Source organism: Rousettus aegyptiacus, unplaced genomic scaffold, assembly GCF_014176215.1.
Source record: "Rousettus aegyptiacus isolate mRouAeg1 unplaced genomic scaffold, mRouAeg1.p scaffold_m13_p_1, whole genome shotgun sequence".
Taxonomy (NCBI): domain Eukaryota; kingdom Metazoa; phylum Chordata; class Mammalia; order Chiroptera; family Pteropodidae; genus Rousettus; species Rousettus aegyptiacus.
Genome location: NW_023416284.1, coordinates 162449860 through 162477290, shown reverse-complemented (window position 1 = coordinate 162477290; position 27431 = coordinate 162449860). Strand labels below are relative to the sequence as shown.

At 34.3% G+C, this 27431-nt stretch overlaps 1 protein-coding gene across 2 annotated transcripts; it reads right to left on the bottom strand.

Moving 5' to 3' along the window:
* Nucleotides 1–102: 102 nt before the first annotated feature.
* Nucleotides 103–27431, bottom strand: TBPL1 (TATA-box binding protein like 1). Of its 2 annotated transcripts, none has more exons than XM_036221947.1 (7): nucleotides 27193–27431; nucleotides 6937–7115; nucleotides 4887–4969; nucleotides 4673–4736; nucleotides 3084–3187; nucleotides 2895–2989; nucleotides 103–873 (listed from the first exon to the last, which is right to left on the bottom strand). In XM_036221947.1, the coding sequence occupies exons 2-7, from the start codon at nucleotides 7069–7071 to the stop codon at nucleotides 794–796; spliced, it is 561 nt and encodes a 186-aa protein (XP_036077840.1). In that variant the 5' UTR covers nucleotides 7072–7115; nucleotides 27193–27431; the 3' UTR covers nucleotides 103–793. The 2 variants fall into 2 exon arrangements, with proteins under 2 accessions (XP_036077840.1, XP_016011157.1); XM_016155671.2 differs by having other exon boundaries at nucleotides 27201–27430.

The following is a 27431-nucleotide window of genomic DNA, read 5'->3' as shown; positions in this document are numbered from 1 at the left end:
ACTACAATTTTGTAACCTTTAAAAGATATTTATATTTTCTATCATATTAAATTAGCAACATAAAACATTAAGCTTAATCTATAAAGTTCTACTCCGGTTTCCTAGAATTTATATACACATTTTTATTTCTAGCAAGAAAAAATTTCCTATTCAATATTTGGTAACAGAGCATTAAAAGATATTATATACACGTGGTATATATATATTTACAAAATACACTTCAAAAAGAAGCCAACACACTTTAGCAAAAGTCTAAGCTTGCATAGATTAAAAAAAGAATTATGAATACAATTTTTATTAAAATAGAAAATGGGGAATAAAAGTTACAGAATGGATATGAAGAGAGACCTTTTCCAAACTTTTATTTGTGCACATTCAATTGAAAAAGATAACTTTTACAGGTTCTTTGGTGCCCATATTCAGCATACAAAAATGTAAAAGACTATTCACAAATAAAACACATTAGCTCAAACTGGAAAAAAATAACAACAAAACAATATAAGGTAGTGCACACTGTGACAGCTCTGCTTATGGGGACATGAGAATTACTGCAAAAATAAATAGAATGTCCTTTTGTAAAAGCAGCAATGTCATGTCTTGTAAACTTCCTTTTTATATTACAGCAAGGTTTGAAATAAAACCCAAAGGGCCTGGAGCTTACACTGCAGCCGTGAAAGAATAAGAGTCTATTTCCTCGATTGCTGTTGGTCCAGTTTTCCTTCTGTTTTGAGTCCAATGTGCAGCAGGTTTTAAAAGGTGCTCAGTTAGGGATTCTAACCAATTAAGTGATGAATTATAAAATTTCTTTCCTGCTTTCAAACACAAATGGGTAAATCTGTTCCACGGCAGTAGCAACAGCCTTTACATTGGGCCCTGTAAGCAACACAAGGAGGGAATGGGTGAGAAGCAGAGAGAGCACTTAGGCAAAGTTCATTTCTCAGAATTAAAAATATCTAAGTACTTTCAGGCTCATTGTTTTAAAAAATCTACACTGACATTATTATACACAGAGTCATAATAAAAATCAAAAGAATAAATTTTTTTCTGAACAATTAAAAGAAATTTGAAACAAAAATGATGTTACTCATCTTGTTTTAGGTGACCAGTGTGAAGAGTGTACATAAAAAAGGTCACACAAACTATCATAGAGGAGAATAAAAAGTGCTACAATATGCTTATTAAAGGGAAAAACAACAAATGGGATTAGTCGACTATTATCCCTTTGGTCACTGCAGTGTGGCTTTTGGTTAGGCTACTTCGAAAGCTTATAGGAGTGTTGAGGAACTCAGTAGAATAAAAGAAAATCGCGTCCAAAGTGCTGGGAAATGGAGGCTGTTATAAACTACACAGTCTAAAAATGCCCACTCATTACTACTACTGGGCAGCAAGGTGTTTGCTACTAATCCAGCCATCTTGCCCTCACAGTTTACTCAGTCGACAGAAAGGAAAGCCCAAGGGGATGAAGTGACACTATGTATTAATTAATCCATATAACACTAGAAATAACTTTTTTAAAAAATGTAATCTTTCGTTTAAATTCAAAAGACACAAAAATGGGCGATGAAAATTTTCATAAAATTCATTTAGAATAAAAATGGTTTCACTAGCGAATAATGACCTCCTTTGAAAGATACTGAAAATGTACGTGTGCACCCACTGGGCCTTTGACAGTGCTGATCACATCATACCCTGGTCTGCTCCTGTCTGACACCTCACCCCATCCACGGAGGACAGTGCTTTGCCCACCAGAAACCATAAATATGTGTTCACTAAATTGTTAGCATTTCATGATATTCCAGATGCAAATATATAATGTATACCAATTAACCAGGTCAAAAGTTTGTTACTGAGTTAATTACTAACTCAATAAAGACATAGATTTTACAGATGCATCATTTTATTCTATACTTAGTAAAGACATCAAAAGACTTTGGGGCCCCTCAGAAGTCTGGGTTCCGAAGTGTAGAAACAGGAGAAAAAAGGGAAGAAACAGACTTGCTCCCCACCACTCCATTTTTAATATTCAGGCTCTATCCTGGTGATGGGCGTTAAAAGTCTCCAAGGAAAGTGTGAAAGCCCATGGGTGGGTCAAAATTAAAACTTATCTGTTGAGAGTTTAAAGGTGTCAATTAATAATTTTTATTCTCCTCTAAGGATTGAAGGAATAAAAAGAAAAATTCAAAGATACTAAGGAAACTTCCCTTAACTCAATTTTTGCCAGAAGTTGGGCCTGACTCCTAAGTAATGTCTCTGTACAATTTATAACTGCAGTACCATTAAAAAAGCATCCTGCATGGCTGACGCTACCCTTTGACCTCTATGCATAGTCTTAAAACCACCCCTTCAAAATACTTAAAAGACTAAAAAGATATAACAAAATATACATAATAAGTAACAAATAGGTAGCAATTATACTGAAATACTTTGCTTATGTAAAATCTCTATGAAGTTCATAAAGTATGTTTCTCTTGAGTATTTTAAATGCAAGCTATTATAAATTTAAAAATCATATTATGAAAATATATGCTTGAATATTCTTAACACTTCCAAACTGGAAACTATCCAAATGCATATGGATAGTATATTGACACAATGGTATCATATAGCATCGAGAATGAATGAGCTAGCTAGAGTTACATGGAACAAGAAGGATAAACCTCACTGTGATAATGATGACTGAAAGAAGACATATAAAAAATAGTATATAAGATTTTAAAATAGGATATAAAGGCAGGTAAAACTATCCGCAGAGTTAAAAATCAAGATTCTGGTTCCACTTGAAGGGCAAAAGTGGTTAATGAGGACAAATTAGATATTATTTCTGATTTGGTATGGATACCTCTTATTTCATTCAATTCATAACTGACAGGTTTGGTTCCAATATCATAAAATACCTGTTACTGTGATACTTCCTGTTGAAAAAATCTGTAATGTAGCTCTTAGAGATTTTATCCGATAGCACACAGCAGGATGAAGTTCGGGTTCATAACTATATAAAAACAACCTCAATTAATATAAGTATTTATACAGCTTGACAAATAATTTCAAATTTGCTAAGTTATCTTGATTTCTTAAAGACCTACCTGGCATGAGGTCTATTATTCTTTGTGAATTCTGGCAAACGGATTTCAAACGGCATGTTACATACTGCTAAAACGTTAACAACCTTAAAATCTGTAAATATTACCTTTAGGAGAGAAGTAAAACTCAGTGAATAATTTTGAAACAAACAAAAAATCTGCTTTTAGGGCAATCCTTAATAATTAAGTTTCAATCTTTAAAAATAAAAGCAAACAGGATAAAACAGATATCTTAAGTATGGATACAGTGTTTTAAGTTATCAATGACTCTTTAAATACTATAATTAAAGAAAAAACTCAAATACCTCATTAAAATAAATAAAACCTGAGATATTTGCATGATTAAAACAGTTCATCTGGGGTCTTTTGAATCTTATGCTTAATTTTTTGAAACTTTAAATGGGAGATTTAATCCACTGTGACAGGAAAGTGAATAACAGAAAAAAAAAAAAATCAAGCCAGAGTTCTCTTTTCAAGAGTTAAAAAAGTTGTCACTTTAAAACTCAATAAACAGCTAAGTGTACACTAAACTCCAAAGATCATTCTTTTTCTTATATGTATAAGGTAAAACAATATTTCTGTGAGTTTAGTTAGATGTTTGTTTTCTTTTGGGATACAGAAGAGGGATACAGTGATAAAACTGTGCCTTTAACTCACTGGGATTTCTCTCAACATTTCTAATTTTATGCTAAGACACGAAGCTCCGAGACTGAAAATAATGTCCATTCAAAATAACATCAACCATTCCTATCAATATGTTGAAGAGTTTTATCATCTTTTCAAACATTTCTAGTAAAGCCATAAGTCTGGATAAACTAACCACCCTCCAACATAAGTACTCACACAAGGTAGCTTTAAAAAGTCATAAAATTGTGTAAAGTGGCACCATCATTAATCATGGCTCTCTATACTGCACTCACTCTCAGAAGCTCCAACACCCCCAATACCCCGCCAGCACTGCAGTACCATCCTATGACCCTCCATCTTAGAGGCCAAAGTCATAAGATAGAAAACTCAACTCCCATCACTTCCATCCAAATCCCAAACAGCCTAGAACCACTTCTTGAGGGGCCATAGACTATCTTTACCTGTCTTTCATTTACTCAAGTGACCTAGCAAGTCTACAATGTATATTAACTTTATTCCAATTTATACCTCTATAAAATTGTATTTAAGACTAACCTGACAGCAATGGTCACTGTACCAGTGTAAGAGGATGCCAACCAGTGTGTACATGTCAACAGCTCTCTAATCACCCTTACATACCACTCTTGAGATGACCAAAAAATATGATTTTTTTTTTCCACAAGTGAGGAAACTTAAAGAGTTGAAAAGATAGTTAACTTGTAAGGAAACAAGTCTGTCTCTACAAGAAAGAATCTGGAAGAAAAGCCAGGCTCTTTTTCAAATACCCACATAAACAAGATTTGCTACTAAATTTTTACTCTGAAGAATAGTATAAAAAACCTAGAAAAAGGTCAATCACGAGAGAAGTTTCTGCGATGATATCCTTAGTCTATTAAATTAGAAGTTTTAAATTTAAAAACTTTTAAAAATAAATCCCTGGTTGGGATATTTTTTGAAAATGTTACCTGAAAACCTAGTTTTTGGAGACTGCGGGCTAAACGTCTGGCACCAAATTTAGCTTCTTCTTCACTATGGTTTTAAGGAAAGAAAAAGATTATCAGTTATATAGGACAAAAATTTTATACTGAGGAACATAACAAACTATACATATAATTCTGTTTTCAAGTCTAGAAATGTACTTTCCATGATGGGAAAATTAAAAACCTAAGTAACATTTACCTTGTTGCTCCAGTGCAAATAATTTTTCCTGAGGACCAAATTGTAGCTGTAATTCTAGGTTTTCTAAGCTTCATTAATACTTTCTGGAAAAAAAATTACATAATAAGGATTAATTTTCACATGTGGTTCTGCTCTGTGTGGCTATTTTAATGTTTAAATACTACTCCAAGCTTACCCAAGATTGAAATAAGTGTTCTCCAAATCACATATTCTGAAAAAAGTACCATACTGAACAAAAGAATGTATTAATCCAAAAGGACATTTAATTAATTTAAAAATACGTGGTCTCTATAAAACTCTCCCTAATACCTGAAGTCAATATACTACCAAGTATATAAATTTCATCTCTCATTTCATTCCCGTAACATAACTGCAATTTATAGTTGGTATGGATCCTCAAACACAGCAAATTTGTTCAAGCCTCAGGAGCTTTGCAGTAATTGTTACTTTCATCTAGAATATTTTTCCTTCAATATTCTCATTTCATTCAGGTCTCTCACCGTGTCAACTCCATAGAAAGGCCTTGCCTGACTTCCACCAAAACAAACATCCCTCCCCTCTACATTCTAACTGCTTTATTCTGATTCATGGTACCCATCACTATCTTAATTGTGTCTTATAGTTGAGATGGCTATTATATATTCAAGTTCCATATGTGAATCTTGAATGCAGGCAAAATGTAGGAGCTGGAGATGTAATTCTACATTTCTTAGATATGAAAGGCATTTAAAGCTATGGGTTTGAAAAAAAATTACCTACAAAGTGAATATAAACAGGTCAAGGATTAAGATACAAGTTATGTAAATTTAAATTTTCAGTGCAACTTTCATTTATGAAAATATTTATATGCCTATTATGTGTAAGAGAGATAAATCTTTAGTGAATAATGTAACACATAAACAAATCTGACATTTTTCCTTAAAACTCTTGTTATATTTTGAGGTCTTCTCTTTCTCTGTCATATGCCATATTATCAAACTGGAAAGCTATTAAATCTGAAGAGACAAAATTTATCAAAGATTCAAAATAAATTTGAGCTAAAATGCATTATAAAAATTTTATACATAAGTGGCTGAGAAATACTAGACTAAGTTTATTCTACATTTAATTGTCTTTCACCACCAGCTTGTCTGTCAAGTCAGCTTTTTCTGTTAACCTTCCCAGGAAAAAAATGACTTCTTTGCCATAAGGCATGCTGAAAGTTTCAAAGATGCATTAGGTTTTCCTCTAAACTTTTTAGCAGATATATTTACTCCTTTTTTAATGAAGATGGCATTACTGATGAACTTAAAAATCTTTAATTGTGGATCGCTGAAAATTTTAATTGAATTTAATTCATCTTTACTTAGTTTTTAGTACTAAGAACTAATGACAATTTACCTATGTAGACTGGCATCTAATTTTTAGAGCTTAAATAAAGCTTTCATATGTATTCTTAATTTTTAAAATAAATGTAGATGATATATATCTCATCATTCTTTGGTTTATAAAAGTCAAATGAACACTTACTGTCATTTATGATGATATCTCAAAACACTAAGGTTAAAAGCCAGTTGTCAGCTTTTATTTTAAATATTATAGGTTTAATGAAAACTAAAATTTAAAATGTACAGATTAGGATATGAACTCTATTTTCTAGCAATTTGTTACTAAAGAATATCAAGTACCTCAGCTAATTAAAGAGGCTATGTAACATACTACAAGATTTACTATACACATGCACAAACACACAGGGGCATCACTCAGGTATATATGAATGAGAATACATCAAAGTATTAACATCCCCTTCCTCAGTTAAAAGAAACTGAGAGAACATAAAATGTATAGCAACCAGTAAGTTCTTTAGTAAGACTTGGAGATGAGTATCTCTAAAAGCTGCCACTTCATGAGAGGAGGGGCCACTTCTACACAGCTCACTGCTGTATCCAGTAAAACAAGCACATGGTAAGGTGCTCACAAACTATTTGTAGAATGAATATATTTTATTATAACATTTGTAGCACTATGAAATTAGACTATGTAGCATACATACCAAAATTCAGATACTTACTCCAACATCACGCTTATAAATTACATTTGCTCCCTCCAAAGCAATCTTCCTTAAGTTCAAATGACATCTTGTTCTAAAAACACAGACTACGTTTGTAATCAGAATGTCCAATGCAACATCACTGTCTGCATCCATTGGGGTAGTTTAAAAACTTAGCTTCCCACCACGAAGATCACATCCTGAGAAATAAAAGTAATTAAATGTTCTGTGAATTTTTAAATAATTTTGAAAACTAAAGTGTAAAAAAATGAGTATTTTTAAATGTTACTCAAATCATGTTCTTCTGTTCCCCACTAAAAATGTCATTTTTAAAAAAGATAACACGTCATACAAAATCCTTCCAAATCTGGACCTAGCTTTCATTCCTTAAAATTAATAAATAACTAACATGCCAGGAGCCTGTTAAGACTTATCTCCTGCTACTTGCCTTTATAACCACTATGTTCCAGGTATTTCATAGTTAGGGCAATTTTCCAAAGGCACCAAGTTCAAAAGCTGTACTTTGTGGTCCCAATGTCCAACCATTAATGGTACTATAACCTATCTCCTAGGGCTATAAAAAGGTCCAACCATTAATGGTACTATAACCTATCTCCTAGGGCTATAAAAAGGTTGACCCATTTTTCTCTATTTCAGGTAGAATAATAGACTTAAGTTTAAAGAAGTAGAAATACTATTTATAACATTAATTAAGAGACTTCTCATTTACTAGTCATTCATTCATTAACCACTTACTGAACACTTTCTACACACTGAGGATATTGGGATAAAAAAATAAATAAGGCAAAGTCTTCTGTCCTCAGAGAGCTCACAGACCTGTGTGTGTATGGAGGAGATCTAACAAACAATTAGCACAACACCATTTTTATCAAAATCGCAATCTTCCACATTATATATCTTTTCAAACTATGATAGCATTTCTATAAACAAACAAAAATGAGCCGTTGTTTGTACTAAGCATATGATCCATATCCAGCTAAAAAATTCTTTAACTGGGTTTCCATATCTTAAAAAAATAAGTAATGGTAATTCAGCTCATCTAACTCACAAAATCAGAGAACAGTAACAAAACTATTATAATTATCTTTAATATTCCTTGCGGCCACAACATAAAGAACTAGTATTCTTTATAAGGATTCAAATTACTATAATTAAAGCAATGAAGATGCCAAGAGTCCAAATAAAGTTCAACCTTGTTTTTCTGCCTTTCAGTATCTGATGGAACACAAAGACAAGTCAGATCAAGACTTCTGGCACCTCTGGAGAATCATACAGCATTCAATTCTGTGTATCAATTATACCTCAACTTCACTGTATTTTCTCCCTTTTAAGTCCCCTTCAATCTGCTTATCTCTTTATTCTTTGTGTATGTTGGAGCAACCTCAATAAGTCATGGGACGGCTGACTGATAGGTAGACTAATAAACAGAGGACAGAGGCAGTTATCAATACTGATGTTAAGTAGCATGCTCAATGTCTGACTAACCACTTACAGGTTAAGAGAACCTGGGCAAGTTATGCAATCTGCCTGTGCCTTGGTTTTCTCACCTGCGACATGTAATAGGTAGTGCCTACCAAATAGTGTTGTGGGGATTATATATAATGTTTAAAAAGCGCTTATCACATACAGCTGGGAAATAATAACACAAAAATGACAGTGATTATGGGTAAAATAAGCTCAAATCAACAGGCAGAACAGATTTCTTAGCATCATTTCTCATGATTATATTATAATAGTGAAGTAGAGGCTTAGAATATCCATTTCTCCCTTCCTTCACAAGGAATAGAACTCAGATGTCTAGCTGGGTACACTATAAAATGGAGTAATGGTTTTGTGTCTTTTGGAAAGTCTGCTTAGAGGGACTGAATTCAGCCAGCAAAAACCCCTTTCTCCTTTCTGCCCATCTTTATGCTTGCTGCCTGGAGTTTGGAAGTGAGAGCTGGAGCTCAAGGAGCCACCTGGGATGAGACTATGAGATAAGGATGGTAGAACGGTCAAGACAAAAGAAACCTGAGTCCCTGATACCGGAAACTATTATCCCTGTACTTCCTAATTCCAGATTTCATGAATATGAGAGAAAAATCAATGTCTATTTTAAGCTCCTCTTAGGTTGGATTTCTGTTGTGTGCAGCCAAACCTAATCCTAATTGACACATTCCCTATGAGAACAGGCTACCAAAAGCACTACTTAAGGAGATATTACATATAAAAAACTGTCAAATTTACTGTTTCACTCAGGTTTTTTTTACATCAAACAGGCTAAAACAAATTGATGTGGTTCTACTACCCTACATATTAAAGTACTGAACTGAGGGTAAAAATAAGTCAAGAAAAAAGGGGTAAAGCAAATTTTGTGAATGCAAAGAAGCCTTGAAATTAAAATACATGACTGTTTCTGTACTTCAGCAACTTAATTTCTAAAAATGAGGTCATGGGCATAGTTCATCATGAGTTATTAAGTGTTTCTATTTTAGTCTGTACATTCCCATGGTTCAACACATCTGGCACACAGTAAATGTTCATTTATATGGTTGAATGAATACTAGAAAATCCAACATTTTAATCTCTAATCTGTATTAGATTTCTTATCTACCTAGAATTCCAATGTATTTCTTTTAATACTAGGAGTGGACAAGCCTGAAACTTGACTTCCAAAGCCACCTATTTTCATATGAACACAAAAGAGCTAGGAGTCTTTTTCTTCTCTACAAGCCCTTAACAGAATGTCCATAAAAATGTATATGTAGAGGTCGTATACTTTCTATATTTCATATTGGTTCATATGTAAATTTCTTAACTGGTTTGTATAGTTCCAGAGGGAATATTAAGTGACTCCATAAAAAAATAAAGTATTTGAAAGTCACATTTAAATTCATGAAGCTGTTATATCTGCTAACACTACAGTATGCAATATTTAAGATATACAAAAGGGCAAAAAGAATAATGTAATGAACATCTATGTATCCATTACCCAGCCTACAAAATAAGTACAACTGATGCCTCCTCTTGTACTCCTCCTAAACCACATTCACATCTCTTTCCAGAGGAAACCTCTACTCTGAATTGATGTTTTATCATTAATTTAAACTTTTTACATACATATTATATCCCTAAACCCAATTAAGTCATGAGCAAAAAAAAAACCTCACACATTGATGGATTTGGTTTCCTAACATCTACTGTAGGATTGGTACAGCTATGCTCATAAGTAGAATTAGCCTATAATATTTCTTTCTTGGACTGTCCTTCTTTTATTAATTCTCTGGAGGACAGTTTAGAAGATCTAATCTAAAAACTGTCTGAATCTGTTTCTTTGCTTGGCAGATTTTAAAAGGCTACTTTAATTTCTTTAAGGGTTTTAGGGTAGTTGATGTCTTCTATTTCTTCTTGAGTCAGTTTTCTTAAACTAAATTTTCCTGGGAAATTTTCCATAGTTTTTAAATCAATTTTTAAAATCTCTGCTGTAGTATATTTACCTCTTCTTCCTTATATTACTTATCCCTGCTTTTTCCCCCCTCAACCTTGCTGAATGGTTTCTCTATTTTGTTAAGTTTCTTTAAGGAACAAAAACTATCATCAGTCAATTGATTCTCTTATATAAAATTTTTTGCCTTATATGCATCATTTTCTTCTACAGATCTATTCTTTTTCTAATTTCTTACACTGGAAAGTAAGCTGGATGCCTAATATGTATGAACATTTAGGGTGATATAACCAAGTGGTCTGGGTATGTCTTAAGTTGATATACAGTGTTTTCATTATTTCTGGATTCTAACAACATTTAAATTTCCACTACTTTTCTTGTACTAATTATTTATTTAGAAGATCTTGTCTTTAAAAAATATGGGTTTTAAGTTCACTAGTAATGAAGAAATGCTAACTTAAAGGAAGGAAGGAGATACCACTTATTTATGTTGGCAAATATAAGAGTGCTGGTGAAGGTGTGTGTAAACCAGCATTGTCTTATAATGTGGAACAAAAACCTTCTACAGGCAGTGTGCATTCAAATGATTTAAAATGTACATATAGGCTGAATTGAAGTTGATTATTAAGAATGCATCTTGAAAATAATTCAACTGAACAAAGTATAAGATTATACATTGCAATTCTGTAATAACAAAACAACCTGTATGCCGAAGGGAACAAATAAAGTATAGCAGTTTTATATAATAGACTAGTAGGCAGATTTTACAAATTATAAAATTACATGAATGTAGACAGAGGTCCAAAATGTGAAAAAAAGGATATGTTTGATAAGAGTTCATTTTGGTTTATATATCTACATATGTACTGGTATACAGCCAAAATGATAACAATTACTATATTCAGAGTTGGCGACTGAGTGACAAATTTTCTTTTCTTCTATTGTTTTGTAGAGTCCAGATAGTTTTTAAAATAGCAAATACATATTAGATTCACTATCAGAAAAATAAAGTTAATTCCATTTTGATTTAAATAAATTATCAGTTATTCTCTCACTGCCCAAATTAAGACATGCCTAATATTAAGACATGGTTTAGTAAGGTGTTTTGTCTTATTTCTTAAGTAAATACCTAGTATAAGTATGTCAAATACTTCCTTCAAATAAAAGCAAAGTTCAAAATTGCAGCTGTCCTGACTTCAGAAATGTCGTATTTCTAGCTTTCTGTTAAAATGAATTGTAGAAGTTGAAGCAACTTCTTTCTCAATCTATAATTTTATGGACAATACTTGAGTTCTTTAGGTCCTCTGATTTTCTAGCGGTATTAAAAACATTCAGCAATCATCACAAACTGCAACCTTAAAGCATAGCCTGGAAAACACTGCCATCTCTTGGCTTTTAAGACAAATTACATCTAAGACTACTACATTTAAAATTTTCCACACTAGGAAAGATAATTAAACTGAAAAGACGCAATAAACATTGTCATAAAAAGAAACCAAAAATTACTCTAAAATCTAACTAAAAGCTAAAGAATGAAACTAAATAAACCTAAGAATACAAAAAAGTAGATTCTAGCTACTTAAAGTGTATTCAAGTTGCATCTGAGGGTACTGAGGGAGAGGCCTAAAAGGTTTAACCACAAAATTACCATACATGATTTGAAATGGCAAAAGGGTAAGACTGGATGGATATAGACTAATTTGCAAACACAACAAGAACCCATATGGTCTCTTAGAGATCATTCTTTTCTAAAAGTAAGACACACCATCTAAACTAACTCTTCTTTACAAAGCTCCCAAAATATCAGGTTAGGAAACAGACATTTCAGACTGTGATTCCAACAGATAGATTACTATACTTCAGTTTCTCAACACATGCCTGTTACAAAGATGGAGTAACTGAACATTTTGCCTTTTAAAAAAAGGATGTTATTTTTTATCTGTTTAATAGTACAGCACATACTTTACTTTTCTCTTGTGGAAATTAATAATAATAATAATATCACTGTACTTCCCTGGATGCTTTTAAGGATTCAAAATAATTACCTAGGTCAAGTACATAGCATATGACATATTTATGAAATGGTAGCTATTACTGTTTGATGAACTGACATGTAGTTGAACATTGTAACCAAACAGTATTTAATGAATTGATATGAAACTTGACAACAGTCAGGAGAAACCCAAGATCTTAATAGGTCAAGCAAGGGTGAGCAAAACTATACCCAAAGGGTCAGTGCTTGTTCTATAAAAAAGGTTTTATTATTGCCCCATTCATGAATCGCTTCACAAAGCCAATTAGATCTTAAAAAAAAAAAAGTTTTATTGAAACATAACCATGCTCATGTGTTTATGTAATGACTGTGGTACAGCTGAGTAGTTCTGCCAAAGCCCAAATGATCCACAAGCCTAGCATAGTTACTATCTGGTCCTTTAAGAAAAAGAGTGCTGCTCCTGGGCTAGCCCAATGAAGTAATATTAATAAAATAAAATTTAATGCTGATAAATATAAAGCTTATGTTTTTATTTAAATGACCAAAACAGCTGTATATCATGGTCCTTCTTTCAATCCTGGTAAGAAAAAACAGCTCTAAACGATATTTGAGGGAAATTTGAATATGAATCCTGAGTGATAAATATTAGGGAATTACTGTTACTTTTGAGTGAAATAATAAAGTAGTTATGTAGACAAATAAGCCTGTTAGAGATGCACCCTGAAATATTCAAGAGGGGATGTCATGTCTGTAATTTACTTTAAAATACAAGTATTTTTCACTATGTGAACTCAGTAATAGATTTGAATAAAATTTCATATGACTCTCTCAATATCTGGAATCTTGCCACAGGAACCAGACAAATTTAGATAATCTATTCTGAGGTATATGGGGTTTTAATTATATTACTTTAAAGCAAGCAAACCAACAAACAACCATCCAAACCATAGGTTAGACAGGAGTGTCCAGAACAAAGGAAGTAACAGTCTTCTGCTACCAAAACACCTAGAATATCCTGACCTTATCGTTTAAAGAGGGTACTGACATCCAGAGGAAAATAAGATGGTATGAGATATAAAAACAGTTGTGCGAGGAAAGTCTCAGGACATTTAGCACAAGAAAGATAGCAGTTGTTCTTAAATACCTAAATAAAAAGGAAACTGAGAGATCCAGTTAGTCACAAAAAAGTAGATCTCATGAAGTCATATCAAAAACAAAACAAAACAAAAATTGAAATATCTGCCAAGTAGTGGACTCCACAGAAGATAAGTGTCAAAAAAGGGAGGTGGGGGAAATAGGGCTAGATAATTTACCAACAGTTAGTAATGTTATAGAATGAGTCTTCTGGTAAGTAGAAGACGAGACTAGATGGTTTCTAAGATCTTGTCTAATTCTAAAATCTCGGATTCTAACATCTTAGATGAAGACATACTATAGACAAATTTAGGAAATATAAACTAAATTTCGATTTTAGTTCTAGGGCTACTACTGTGGTTTAGTTAAATTAACATTCCAATTCTGAACTTCCCACCTTCAACCTGCACTTGTGTTCAAAGGGGCAGTAAAAGAATAAAGTTAGATGCACTAAGGAGAAACAGCATAGACTGAACAAAACCGGAAAACCTTTTACTTATTTGGCAGGGTGACAATTTCTAATGAAGACATTTTTGTGCATGGCCTAAAGCTTATACACCAGTCCTCAGGGTTGGCAGTTTTATATTCTAGCCACATGAAAAAAATTATATTAACAGTATGCCTGGTCACAAAAACCCTTGTATTTTCCAAGGAAAGGATTATAAATTATACTATGCATAATATAAGACATTTTAAAAATGCTTAATTAAAAACAAAAGTTATTTTATGTACAAAACCATCATTACATTAAGTTAAACAGAAAGTTTAACTATCTTCATTGCTTGTCTCCACCTACTATATCTCTGACTCAATCTAAATACAAATTCTGAAGACTGGTAAGCAGGTAGCATTCTTGTGAATGATTTGCACCATAACAAATTATTACAATTTTCTAAAATCGGTATTAAAAGTACAAAAAAAATTTATGGAAATTAATTAACAATAACTCCGAGGGTTGTCAGCAACCATCTATTAAAAAAAGATGGTTTCAGTCAATAAAATATTTGTAATGGTATCTAAAAGGTTGTGAAGAAAGATTTAAATGCTGATTTTTTGAGTGAGTGCTTAAGGAAAGGTAAGTCAGTGGTTTACACTCTCATGAAAAAGTTCCAGTTGAAAAAAAAATGAAGTATTTGGCAATTTAGAAATATATAACCCAACCCATATTAATAATAATATTTAAACATTAGCCTACTTAATAATTTCACTATTTTAGAATGAATGCACTAAGATGTATCTACAAAGAAAACTTAGATGTTTAAAATGTGATCCTAATGGAAGCTATATGACAGTTCTGAACTGTTCTTACCTTTATTTGTTAAATGCAAACCCCACAATTTATTCAAGATTGTTTTGAGAAATGAGCACCTCATAAATTAAATGTGCTTTATGAATGTCATATTAGTCAGCGTTAACATTAATACTATTTTTAACTAATGTCTAATTACAGATAACAAGAGAAAAAAGTATATTTTACTGAATACAACTTGAAACTTGGGTATTCAAATTTTGAGATAAGAAATTTAACATAGCAATTCTGTATTATTTAAAAGCAAAATTTTGGACTTAGTATTTCTAATTAATGGTCTTAATGTATGGCTTTTAAAGAAAATAGCGTGCCATTTTCTGATTATATAGGACATACGCAAAGAAAAAAGTGATAATTACCACAGTTGCAATTATTAAGTTTTTTTCTATGTTCATATAGACACGTTTTAAGGCTGCTAAATCCATGTTTATTTGTGCACATTACACAAGACTGGGAATATACATACACACACACACACATACATACATACATATGCTATTTTACCTAGTCAACAAAGTTGATCTCATGAAGTCACACCAAAACCTTTTAACAACCTGATATAAAAAAATAGCAATACTGAATTAATTTTCCTTGAATACTTACAAATGAGAATAAAGTTTCCAAATATTACTACTTATATTTATTCTGTTAACTATTTCATATATTTTGTTCATTTTCCTTCTGAGATTTTTTACCGATTTATAAAAGCTCTTACATGTAAAGAATATCAATGTTTTGCCTGCTTATGCTATTCCTTCTGCTAAAAATGATTTAACCCCACTTCTATGGCCGGCTCAGTATCGCCCTCATCCAATCAATTCTATAACAATGAATGAGAAATCTAAGCATTATGCCTCCTGCTAGGGGATGGGATCCAGGAGTAGTCAAGACTTGGCAGAGGGAAAAGCCAGGTGTTTTCAGTTCTAAGGTGAGTTAAAAGTTTAAACTGTTCAGACTTGAAGAAATGTCAGCATGGCTACAGTGAGAAGAGTGAATGGGACGGTTGCATGAGACAAGGCTGGAGATGCAAGGAAGGGTCAAATAACTCCTTCTAGGCCATGTTAAATAAAATTTTTCATATTTATTCCAAGAACAATAGTGAGTTAAAAGAGAAGCAAGAGATGACATGATGTATATGTTTTTAAAAAATATATCACTGCCACTTCTGTACCAGGAGCACAAACTGGAAGATAAGAATGGACACATTCAATACAGTGTCCATACAAGCTTAACTATTAACTTGAGATTATAAAAAGGTAGTATTTACACAGAACCCCTTCCCCAACACACACGTTTAAGGGTCTAGCACAGCAGTCCTGGTGAGAGATGACAGCAGTGGAGACCTGGGTGGATGAAGATGGAAGTAGACAGAAGAGAGACATTTTCAGGAGACAGAGTGAACAGAGCTTTGTGATTGATATAGGGAAGAGGAAAAGAGAGCTGAAGGATGACTCTAGGTATGTGGCTTAAGATACTATTTACTGAGACAGGAACAATGAAGAGAGAGCATGTTTGCAGGATGGATGGAAAAAGAAGGAGGGGTAAGAATTCTGTTCGGGCGACACTGAACCAAAGGAACTTCTGTGGCACACAAGAGGAGATACAGAACTTGCAATCAGGTAAGAGTACATTGCTCCAGACAGCTCTAGGTCTAGATTGGAGGGAGAAATTAGTGAAATCCTAGTATAGAAGGTAATTAAAACCACGGTGGGTAAAATTAAAAAATCATAGGAACTAAGACATCTGATCCCCAAGACTGAGCCAGAGTATCCCTGCTGAGTTCCATTACATGCTCCTATGTATATACCACTATCACTACATTTCCCCACGCTCTAGTGAAATTTCCTATTTATATATGATTCCTTGGTAGACATAAGCTTCTCAGACATATGATCAAATCTTACTTATTTTTGTACCCTAGCCTTGGCATAATTCCCAAGGCACTAAACACATTCAATACAGTGTCCATACAAGCTTAACCGTTAGCTTGAGATTATAAAAATGTAGTATCTACACAGAACCCCTTTCCCAATACACACGTTTAAGAGGTCAGACTCTAGGGCAGATCACTTGAATTAAACTCAGACTCTACCATTTTTCATTCATGTGACCCTGGGTAAGTTATTTAATGCCTTTGTGACTCAGTGTTCTCATCTGTAAAATAAGTCAAGATAACAGTGTTGTGAAAATTGAAGTTATGCAAAGCACTTAGCACAGTACTTGCACATGGTAAGCATTCAAATTTAACTATTCTCATTGTTACTATTATTATTTGTTTTGCTAACCTTCCATAGACAGAGAAGTGTTCAAAAATAAAAAGGATTTCCAGTTATTTGTTGCGGTCCTTAAGCTTTGGAACACAAAAACATCATGTTCCTTCAAGTCTAAAAGCAAGGGGTAAAAATAAGGAATACAATTTTGATGTATCTTATAAATAAAATCAGCATTTTAAAAATAACTAAATTAAACAGTGAATTAAAAAAAAAAATCTCCAGTAATAACAAAGCAATTTTGAACCAAAATAAATAGTTGTTGATTGGCTCGGATATTAAATTGCAGCAAAACTGTTAATCATGTTCTTTCCATTTAAAGTGTAAATTTATCATGTTCATCTCATTACAAGTGTAAGGCGTCAGTTCTCTCCACAGGTATTATGTTTCCCTATTTTCCCATATTATGAATGGTCATTTAAAAAACTAGGAAGTTTATTTCTTTCTAGAGAATCTTGATATTTGTCCCGTTAACCATAATAAGTAATTACAGTTTGTAAGACTAATTTAGCCATTAAGCCGACGCTAATAAAACAGTATAATTTTGTAAAGATTATTATTTTCTTTGCAAGTATAAATGTTAATTCACTAGGCAGCTGACAAACCAAGTAAGCCTTTCAGCTTCTGGTTGGTATCAGGGTTGGCATGCATAAAGTTCAAATTTCTCTGTATTCTGATTTGTACAGCAAGAGTGTGAATGCAGGGTTCAAACTTGAACTGCTGACAGCTAATCAAGAATTTCATCAAGAGAAAGTACTGCAAAGTGAAAACACAAGAGGTGAAATTTCCAATTTTGAAAGTTTTCTTTCAACTGTTTTTATAGGTTTACCCTTTATACAAAATGTATTAGTATAGACAACCTGTTTAAGGTCTACATCATACATGACTGCCATAAAAGAAAAGGAAGGTAAGATTATGGAAACAGTGCACAGAGTTCAAACTGTACTGGTTAAAAAAAAATAGTTTTAATTACTTAGTAAGAAATGTAACATACTTAAATAAAAGCAAACAGGATTACAGAATAAATACTCTTTCCACATGTAAGTAAGCACAATTAAAAATTTCTTGTTTTACTCAGAAAGGGTCAGATCTTTCATTGATATGAGGGCTGTTACTCAAAAAAGATAAAACATGGAGAACTTGGCTAAAGATCAGAAGAAAGTCATACATTTTTTAAAAATGAGAAACTAAGGTCTATGAGAAAGACTCAAGGACATTGATTTAAAACTAGCGCAATGGTAAACTGAGTGATGAAACATACAAGTAAAAGAAAGGATTCTTACATAGAACACACAATAAGAGTGATGGAAGTGTTCTGACTGGGACATTGGTTCTTAATTATCAAGATGACAAACAAAATAAAAACTATGAAGAAGCTCAACACCCAAAGATATTAACTAACCTCTGAAGGGCCCTGATTTTTAAAACATTTCCAAGTTGTTTCTAATGCACAGCTGGTTGAGAACCACTGGGCCGAAACACAATAGGTCATCAAAATAATGGAATTTTCCTTTCAGCGAGTAAGTCTTTGAAAGGGGCTATATTCTCATATGGGGACTGTTTATCACAGAGAACATCAAGATTTCTGCACTCTGTTTCCCATGCATTGTTTCCTTAACTCGAATTCATGTGCTAAACCGACACGATCTGCCTTCTGCCTCTAAAATGTTACGAATGAATAGTTCATTCTGAATCCAATGTCACAGCTGAAACTCCCTCCTACTAGATCTTTCCAGGGCATAAAGCAATGGGAACCCCTGATTCTCAAAATTCTCCCTCTGGTACCGCTCCCATCTTTGGTTTCTGTTATATCTTAGGTTCTCCCTTATCAAATACTTTTCTGTCTGTTCCTTAAATCAATTCTTACCTTAAGTCCATGACAGATCCTAAAAAGCTCAACAATACGTTCCAGAAGTGAGAAACTCCTTGAAATTTTTATGTACACGCATAAAAATTTAGATTTGTATGTGAGGAGGTAACTGTTTTCTTCATATTCACAAATGAGTTTAAGATCCCTGAAATTTAAGATCACTGCCTTAAATACTTTCCTTCGTTGAATTTTCAATTGTTATCCAGTGGATTATTGCTCCTATATCAATCCTGACCTATCTAAGATCTAAACCCATGTTCCTGTCTGTTAGGCACATTCATTGAATTAAACCAACACATCTAAAATTAATTAACCCCTTTAGAAATCCTTGCTGTCTCTTGATTCTTAATTTTAGTTAATGGAGCCACCATCCAAACTTCACACACCTGAATTGGAAATTTCAGAATCATCCTTCATCTTTTCTTTTTTCTCCTATACCCGTTTAATTTCTCATCTAGCTTCTTTTCTACATCCAAAGCATCAGTGTTTCATTTTGGGCTTTCATATGCCATTATGGCTACAGCCTCCTAATGGAACTCTCTGCTTGCAATCTCCACAATCTGATCGGTCCATCTACCAAATAGGCAACCAGAAGCATCTTCCTAACTGTGCCATGCCCCTGCTTAAAGAAACCTCTTTAAAACAGAATCTAACTTACTTTACTTGGAATGCAGTGAGCTTCATGTCTCCAATATACCTTTTGTAACCTAATTTCCCACTTCCAACACACGTTAACAGTCTTAACTTTTTACCACTCCTCTTGCAACAGCAGATCTTTTCCTAATTTTATATATGCCTAGGATGCCCTTTTCCCCCACTCCTTCGACTAACAAATTATTACTCATAATTGCATTCACTTAGTATGAAACACATGTGAATTAACCACTGTGCCATGGGAACCTAGTTCAGAACAAAACATTCAGGTAAGGAACCCTCATGGCAGTTGTATTCCTGTGGAAGAAGCGAACAACAGAGAAGCAACTAAATAGAGAATGTGATCCACGTAATAAAGGAAACAAGATGACACAAGAGAAACTTTAAAAGGAATGATCCAGGAAGGCCTCTTAACTTGCTCAAAAATAAGAAATTACTCTTAAAATCAGATCTTGAGGGATAAGGAGCCAGCCATATGAAACACTGAGAGAAAAGACCCCAAGCTGAGGTCACAGGCAATGCAAAGGTACTGTGTGTATTTCAACTCTACTAGACTGCAGGCACCACGCTCCTTGAAGAGAATTGTTTAATATAAACGTGTGTCTTTAGAATTTTTCTTGGTAACTAGTACTTAGTCATCAACTCAAAAAATAGTTGCTGAATTAAATGAGTATTTATTTAGAAGCAATTAAAAGAAACAATTGTGAGGCTAGGGAATAAACAGAGGAGCAGAGATATTTTACTATAATGATAAGAATCTTAGTACCCCCAAACCACTCAAGTTCCTCAATAGTACTCTATTATTTCCTTATTTCACTTTCTGGTATGTTCTAGTTAGTGCTCCTGCACCTAACATATTATTGTCGATTTTAATTCAAACCCCCAAATCCTGAAGGGCAATTGTGTTCCCGGAGCTTTTACAAATATAGTAATATAATACATTTCTGATGTAAGGCAATAATTATTTTAATTAAAACACACATACAGAGCCTCAGCACTTTCGACATATAGTTCCTTTTTCCTCCCCTAAGAGTTATGTTCTCCATTTCACTCTCAAGGGTCCTAACTCATCCACATGCTAAATTCATTCCATGATAGCTAGTTATAGATAGATTGGCTACCACGTCAACTAACTCAGCACAGCAACCATCCAATCAAACAGGGTTTGATGCCAAAGCCATTATTCCTCTCTTTACAAAGTGAAAGTAAGGCTACAAGGCAAATTAAGTTAATATAATTACAGGCATTTGAAACTCTTCCAATTTAAAAGGCCCAAAATAAAATGCCTCGAAAGAGTAAATTAAAAGGCACATATCCTTAACGTACACACAAATTAACAATTATCCAAGTAGTTCTACACTATGTATTGAAGCAGAATTTTCAAGATTACTAGCCAGCCAAAGGTTTTCTCTGCTACACTGACCTGAAGACTTACATTAGCAATATACGGCTAAGATGATAAAAGTATTATTCATGTAGCTTTTAATCAGTTGTGACATATCAGATCCTTTACCTCGGGTTCCCCACCACCACCACTACCATCAGAAAGAGCAGAGAACTGAGTTAAGAAATCTAGTGTACCAAGCTGGGGTTCAGAAAGGTCTAACAAACTGGTGACCGTGTCTTCAACATTGTTGTGCCTCCTACAACCACCCTAACCTGCCACCAGCAGAGATGCTGGGATGTGGTCGACCCATGAGCATTGCGGGACGCTCATTACGACTTTATAAGGTTATAGATGCATACAAGTAACTGGAAATACTAAGCTCACTGGAGCCATAAGCAAGTAAGAAAAAAAGGCTTTGTGGCTCAACAAAATGATTTGGCAAATTAAGAATGAGGTGTGGTTGTCCCACAAAAGCTTCAGATTCACTATGAATCTTAGCAAAGGTTCAAACAATGGATAGGTTCTATAAATGTTGAACACAGTCATAAACCAAATACCCATCTTCACATTTGCACTTTTATAACTGGCTTTACTATCTTCATATCATTAGGGCAGTAACATCTGTCCCTGAAAACGCGTGATGAAAAGAACACTAGGGCAACATTAATGTGTTAGACAGATCTTTATCTCAATACAGGCAGGTTTTATTATGGACAATAGTATTGGCACCTTGGAGACCTATTTTTCTAAAAATCCCCTAATACTGTGTGTGTGCGTGTGTGCGTGTGTGTGCATGAGATAGTCATGATCATTTCCTTGTTTATCTCAATATTTTTTAGATCCAGAATCCATGATGGCTACAGGAATAATCTATTCTGGCCAAGGTAGTTATTACTCAAATCAACAATATCAACTAGACTTTGCTCTCTTTAAACAGAATAACTAAAGCCACACCTCTTAATACAAAATATTTGCTAATTTTCTTGGGGGATGGATATAAAAACCAACTAAAACAAATAAAAATAGAACATGGAAGAAAGAATTCCAAAACTTTACCCCTGAACATTTAAACCAAACATACTTTTTAATAACATATCCTGCATAAATTTCTATAAGACATATTTTATAAAAACATTATTTTAAGTCAAAACCAAGACTTGGACATGAGCAAAAATAGGAAAAAGTTTGCAATTCATTGTATTTAAACATAAATATTTATTTTCTATTTAGCAGTTTCAAATGTCCATAAAACGGAACTGTAACATTTGGACTTAACTTTAAAAACTTAGCCATTTAAATAGCAGCCTAAACAAAGTTATACTTATCAAGTTATTCCTTTGATTAAGCAGCCTCACTATTTGGTGTTACCCTTACCATAAACAAATAATTTTCCAATTTTACACATTTTTGAGCTGATGAACTATTGGAGTAGAGGAGCAGTTTCAGCTACCTCTAAAATTACAAGATAGCTTGTATGTAGAACATTCATAATGACACAGAAAACTCAAGATAAACGGCTTAACAATGACATGAAGTTTTGAGTTTACCACCATTTAAGGTTATACAAGTAAAAAACAGCGTCTACTAAAGAAAGACTAATCCTACTAAATGAAACCATTGGGGTCTATTACGTTTATTCAGAAGTACCGTACAGCTAAACAAGCAGTCAAATCCACAGGGAAATAGCATTTCAATAGCTGCAACACAGTGCCAGACCAGGCTTTGTTGGTCTCCCTTTTCCAAGAAACAGAGATGTCTTTTTACTTAGTCCATCTGCCATAACTGATAACCAAATGTCTGTGTGACAATTCAAAATTAAAACAAAAGTGCTTTCCCACTCCCAAAACCTAACAGCAGAGAAAAGTCCAATAGTCAGTGATCGCAAAGAATTTCAATGCTTTAATAGAAAGCATCCAAATGAAAGAAAGCATTCAATTGTCTAATGATTCACCTTTAATGTACTACCAAGCACCACTGCTACAAGCACCAGCTAATATTTTTTCAGCTAACTATATGCTGAGCATTGTTTAAGTGCTATGCATTTAATAACTTGCCCAAGACCATAATAAGCAGCATAGCCACCATGCTGAACACAGGCAGCCTATAACCAGAATCCATACTCTTAAGCTCTATACTAACCCTAATCCTGAAAAGCATTAACTGATTTTGATCAAAACCATTCTGCCTCACAATAAAAATATTAGTAATTTATCAGGAAGAAGAAGGTTAATATCTGATTCTTTGGAACCATTTAATAAAAACAAATTTTCACTTCTTTTTAAATGGTGTAAGGTAAAAAGCAAAATGAGTAAAAAACCCCAAAAAACACGCCATGGACCAATGTCTATAGACAGACATCTGTGATGCTAAACATAAAACACAAAAGTCATCCACACATGTCCTGAGAAAACTGTGTCCTTAACACACAGTGTGATTTTCAGTATTCTTTCTTAATGGATGTATGTTGCATGGTCAAAGTCACAAAGTCAAAAACTTTTGTATTTTTCAGTGAAATTTTAAAGTTTCAGTATTGACTCCCACATGAAGGCTGATTTGAACCATCCTGGAATTCACCTTAGCTTGTTTTTGAAAACATTTCAATGGGACCCCAGCAGCATGCTTCCAATATAAAACAAGCCATTTAAACCAAATTCTGAATTTTATCACCCGTTAGTCACAAGGTAAGTTAGACCTGTGTACAATTTCTGATACATCCTGATTCCTTTCCGCTAATGAAAACTTCTGGAATATTGCTTTTTCACAATTATATACACATATTCTATCTCTCTTTTAAATAAGAGGTTGATTGTATCTGTGTGGCTTGGAAAGACCTCAGATATGTATATACTGTCACCATTTTGAATTTTTCCAAAGTGGGAGTCATGTGAGAAGAGCGAACACTATATCTACCATTATTTTTATTGTTTGATGAGGTTCCTTTCATCCACTAGATTAACTCCCTCAAGTAAAAAAACGTATATGTATCCTTCTATTAACACGTTAATCTTCAAATACACACTCACACATGACCTGAACGTACAGAATGATGGGAACTCAGTCCGGAACATCAAGAAACTTCCAATTTAGCAGGTATGATGAAATCTGTACACCAGTAACTATCACACCAGGTAGTATGTAATAAAGGATTTAAAATTCAAATTTGCATCTGTCATATTTTGGTATCCATGTATGTTATTTCTTTACTATCTACAAGTGCACAAAAAGCACCTGAAGAGAAACACCTTTCATTTAGTTTTGCACAGATGATGTGGCACCAGGCATATAAGAGGTGCAATAAATGAGAATATAAACTATAGGAAATCTTTATTAATTCAAAACGTCACAATACAGCTAAATATTCAAAGTACTACAAGTTTTGACTCACAGACATTGTGGAAACATTCTATTATATTCTTTTAAAATCAATTTAAACTTCAATTGTCTAGAAATAATAATCTCATCACATGGTCTATGACACAACAGAAGGAAATCAATCTCTAGGTTATTACCAGCCTCCTGCATCTAAAAACAGCATTGATACCCACTCAACTAGATTATATACTCTTGGCTGATTTTTAAAATAACATGCCAAATACATAATAACACTCCCCAAAAAAGTTCAGCTGTATTGCGTATGTGTTTGTCTTACTTTATAACAAATTCTGTACTATCTATGTGTATACATCCACAAAAATTTTGACATGACATGAAGAAAAATCTGTGGAAATCATTTTGTCCCCTTGAATTTGGCAAAATATAATTTCAGTTAAATATTCAAATGAAAAATGATCAGAAAAGAATGATGTTAGAAGTTTTTTAAAATAAGAATATGAAAATTTAAGGCTCAATTAAAATCACATAGCAGGCTCTACTTTTTAAAAAAAGTGACCATGTCTACTATTACATTATTACCACTTGGATTTCTAAAACACCTTTGATTCTAAAAGTTTAAATATTTTTACATGCCTTATTTCAAAAGTCTTTTGATTCTCAGCATAAGACTCTTACCTGTTGTATTGCACAACCAACATTTATTCAGAATGAATACAGAACATCTAACATGACCACTTCAATTCTTCAAATAAAGGGGATAGATACAGAAAGAAAATGTAACAAAGTAATATTAATAAAAAGGATATACAAGCCAAGGAGGTATGTTGAAAACCCCCTGAGAAACAGAAATAATACAATAGAATAAAAACTCATTTTTGATTGGAACATGATTAAGTAAGGAGAGGAAATAAGACAACACCAAACGTCAGTGTTGGAGCAGAGAGCAAGGAAAGGAGAAATTGGATTGTTAATAAAGGTGCAAGGTAGAGTTTGACCTCCACTCAAACATGTAAGGAATATATGCAACAGCGAATTAGGTCTAGGTGAAGTGAGTGTGATGGCAGCCCTGAGACTGAGGGAATTCACAATGTCACATATGTACTATGAACATCTTGGCACTTAACATCCAAGAGCCTCCAGTAGGGTCACCTCCCAGCATATCTTTCACAGAAGAACAGTTATATGAAAAATTACATTAACAGTTCTTGAGTCATTAACCTAAAGATGATATTGAGTTTTTCTTCTTAGAGTTTTAAAATGCAATTTTAAGTTTCCCAGTGTTTATACTTCCCATCTTTATTAAAGGAAACTGTCCACCTCTTTGCATCTACATCCCTTTAACAAGACACATCGAACATCAATTCCATGAAAAGGCCTATGTTAAAAACTATATTCTGGCATCAGTCAAAATAAAGAACACACAGATCATTACGGTTTCTGAGACTGACTCTGAGTACACAGAATATAAGAAGAGAAGGCTGAGGATAAAGAAAACACCTTTTCGTTTAAGAGAAGCCAGGCTTAGCAAAAAAGGTGGAGGACAAACAGAAGCTGTGCTTGACATAATTTCTTCTGTAATATATCAGTTTTATTTTTATCTTTAATCTTCAATTTTATATAAAGAGTTCTGTTCTCATTGAACACAAAAATGGTATTATTATAACATGTATATGTGGCCTTTTTAGTATGCCACAGGAAAACCCCATTTACTGACCTAGAATAGTTTTGGAATGTATAAAACCATTAAGTAGTGACGTAAGGCTTAAAGACATAGCATACACCAATAAGTGTTTAACTGGACAGATCAACCTAAATAATTCTTTTAACAAATTAGTGATAAAAGCTCTTTGATTTGAATGAACTGTCTGTCATTTTCTCAAACTTTCAAAGAGACTGAAAATTATTCAGATTATAACTGAACCTTCTCCCATTTCTTTTTCAATTTCCCCAGGGAATCTGCCATTGTTTCTTCACACAAAATCACACCAAGCTTATTTCTTTTTCTTTTCTTGAGCCAATTTTAAGGCACTGTTCTTAACTCTAAATACACAAGCCCACGCAGATTAACTGCCAATGTCGCTTGGGAACTGCAGGTGACAGATGCAGTCAGAGAGCTCACAGATGTGGACTGGCTGCAGTCTAAGCCTTATTGCAACGAGCACACTGACAGAACCCGCAGATGCACATCTCGACAAAAGAGAGTTTTAAAAATCATCACTCTCAATTAAATTTACTTTTAAGATTCTTACTGGCGCTTATCCCGACTCTTGTTCCTGCTCAGCCCTACGCACAATTCACCTTATCTTCCTCAGTTTCCAGATCCTTCTTCACATTTTTGGTTAATACAAATAATAATAAAATAAAGCGGGGCTTTTGGCATTGCCAGAACCAGGAACCGACGAAGGTGCTATGTGGGAGCCTTCCCGCCGCAGCAGGGGCTACTTAAGTTTTCTGGGAAGCAACGGAACCCTAGCATCTTTGAACGATCCCTCTTTCCCTGGGTGAGGGCTCCACAGAGACAGATGGAGAATCTCCCTTCTTCAGTCTTTCCCAGAGGTAGCAAAAATGAAAAAGAAAATACCTCTTTCTTATCCTACACCCCGTTGGATAACACTCCCAGGCAGTGACGCCCCACCCCCACTCCGTTATCCCTAATAAGATCCCCACATACCGCCTTGTCCTCCTAAGAACTGGACCCTCCCTCGGTCCCCGGACCAATTCCTCCTACCCGAGCGCCTCCCTTCCAGCCAGTCATCCGCCACCGCACAACCCACCCGCAGCACGGCCCCCGCTCCGCACACGCCCGCCCCGCGCCCAGATGCCCAGCGCTCGGCACTCAGGCCGCCCAGCTGCCCGCGTTCCCCGCGTCCAGGGTCACCTACGGGGTTACCGTGGGAAGAGGTGGCGGTGGCAGAGGACGCGGCGGCAGCGGTGCTGCCGGTTGCGTCGGACGCGAAGGATAAGCTGGAGGGCAAGGATGATGATGAGGCGAGCGCGCTCCCCAGTCTCCATGGAACTCCCGCCCCGGCCCGTTGCTAAGGAGCCCCCGAGGCTCGGGCTCCGTCTTTCAGGCTTTGTTGTTCCGGGTACGGGGCGGCCGCCGCTTCCCGGCGACAATAAA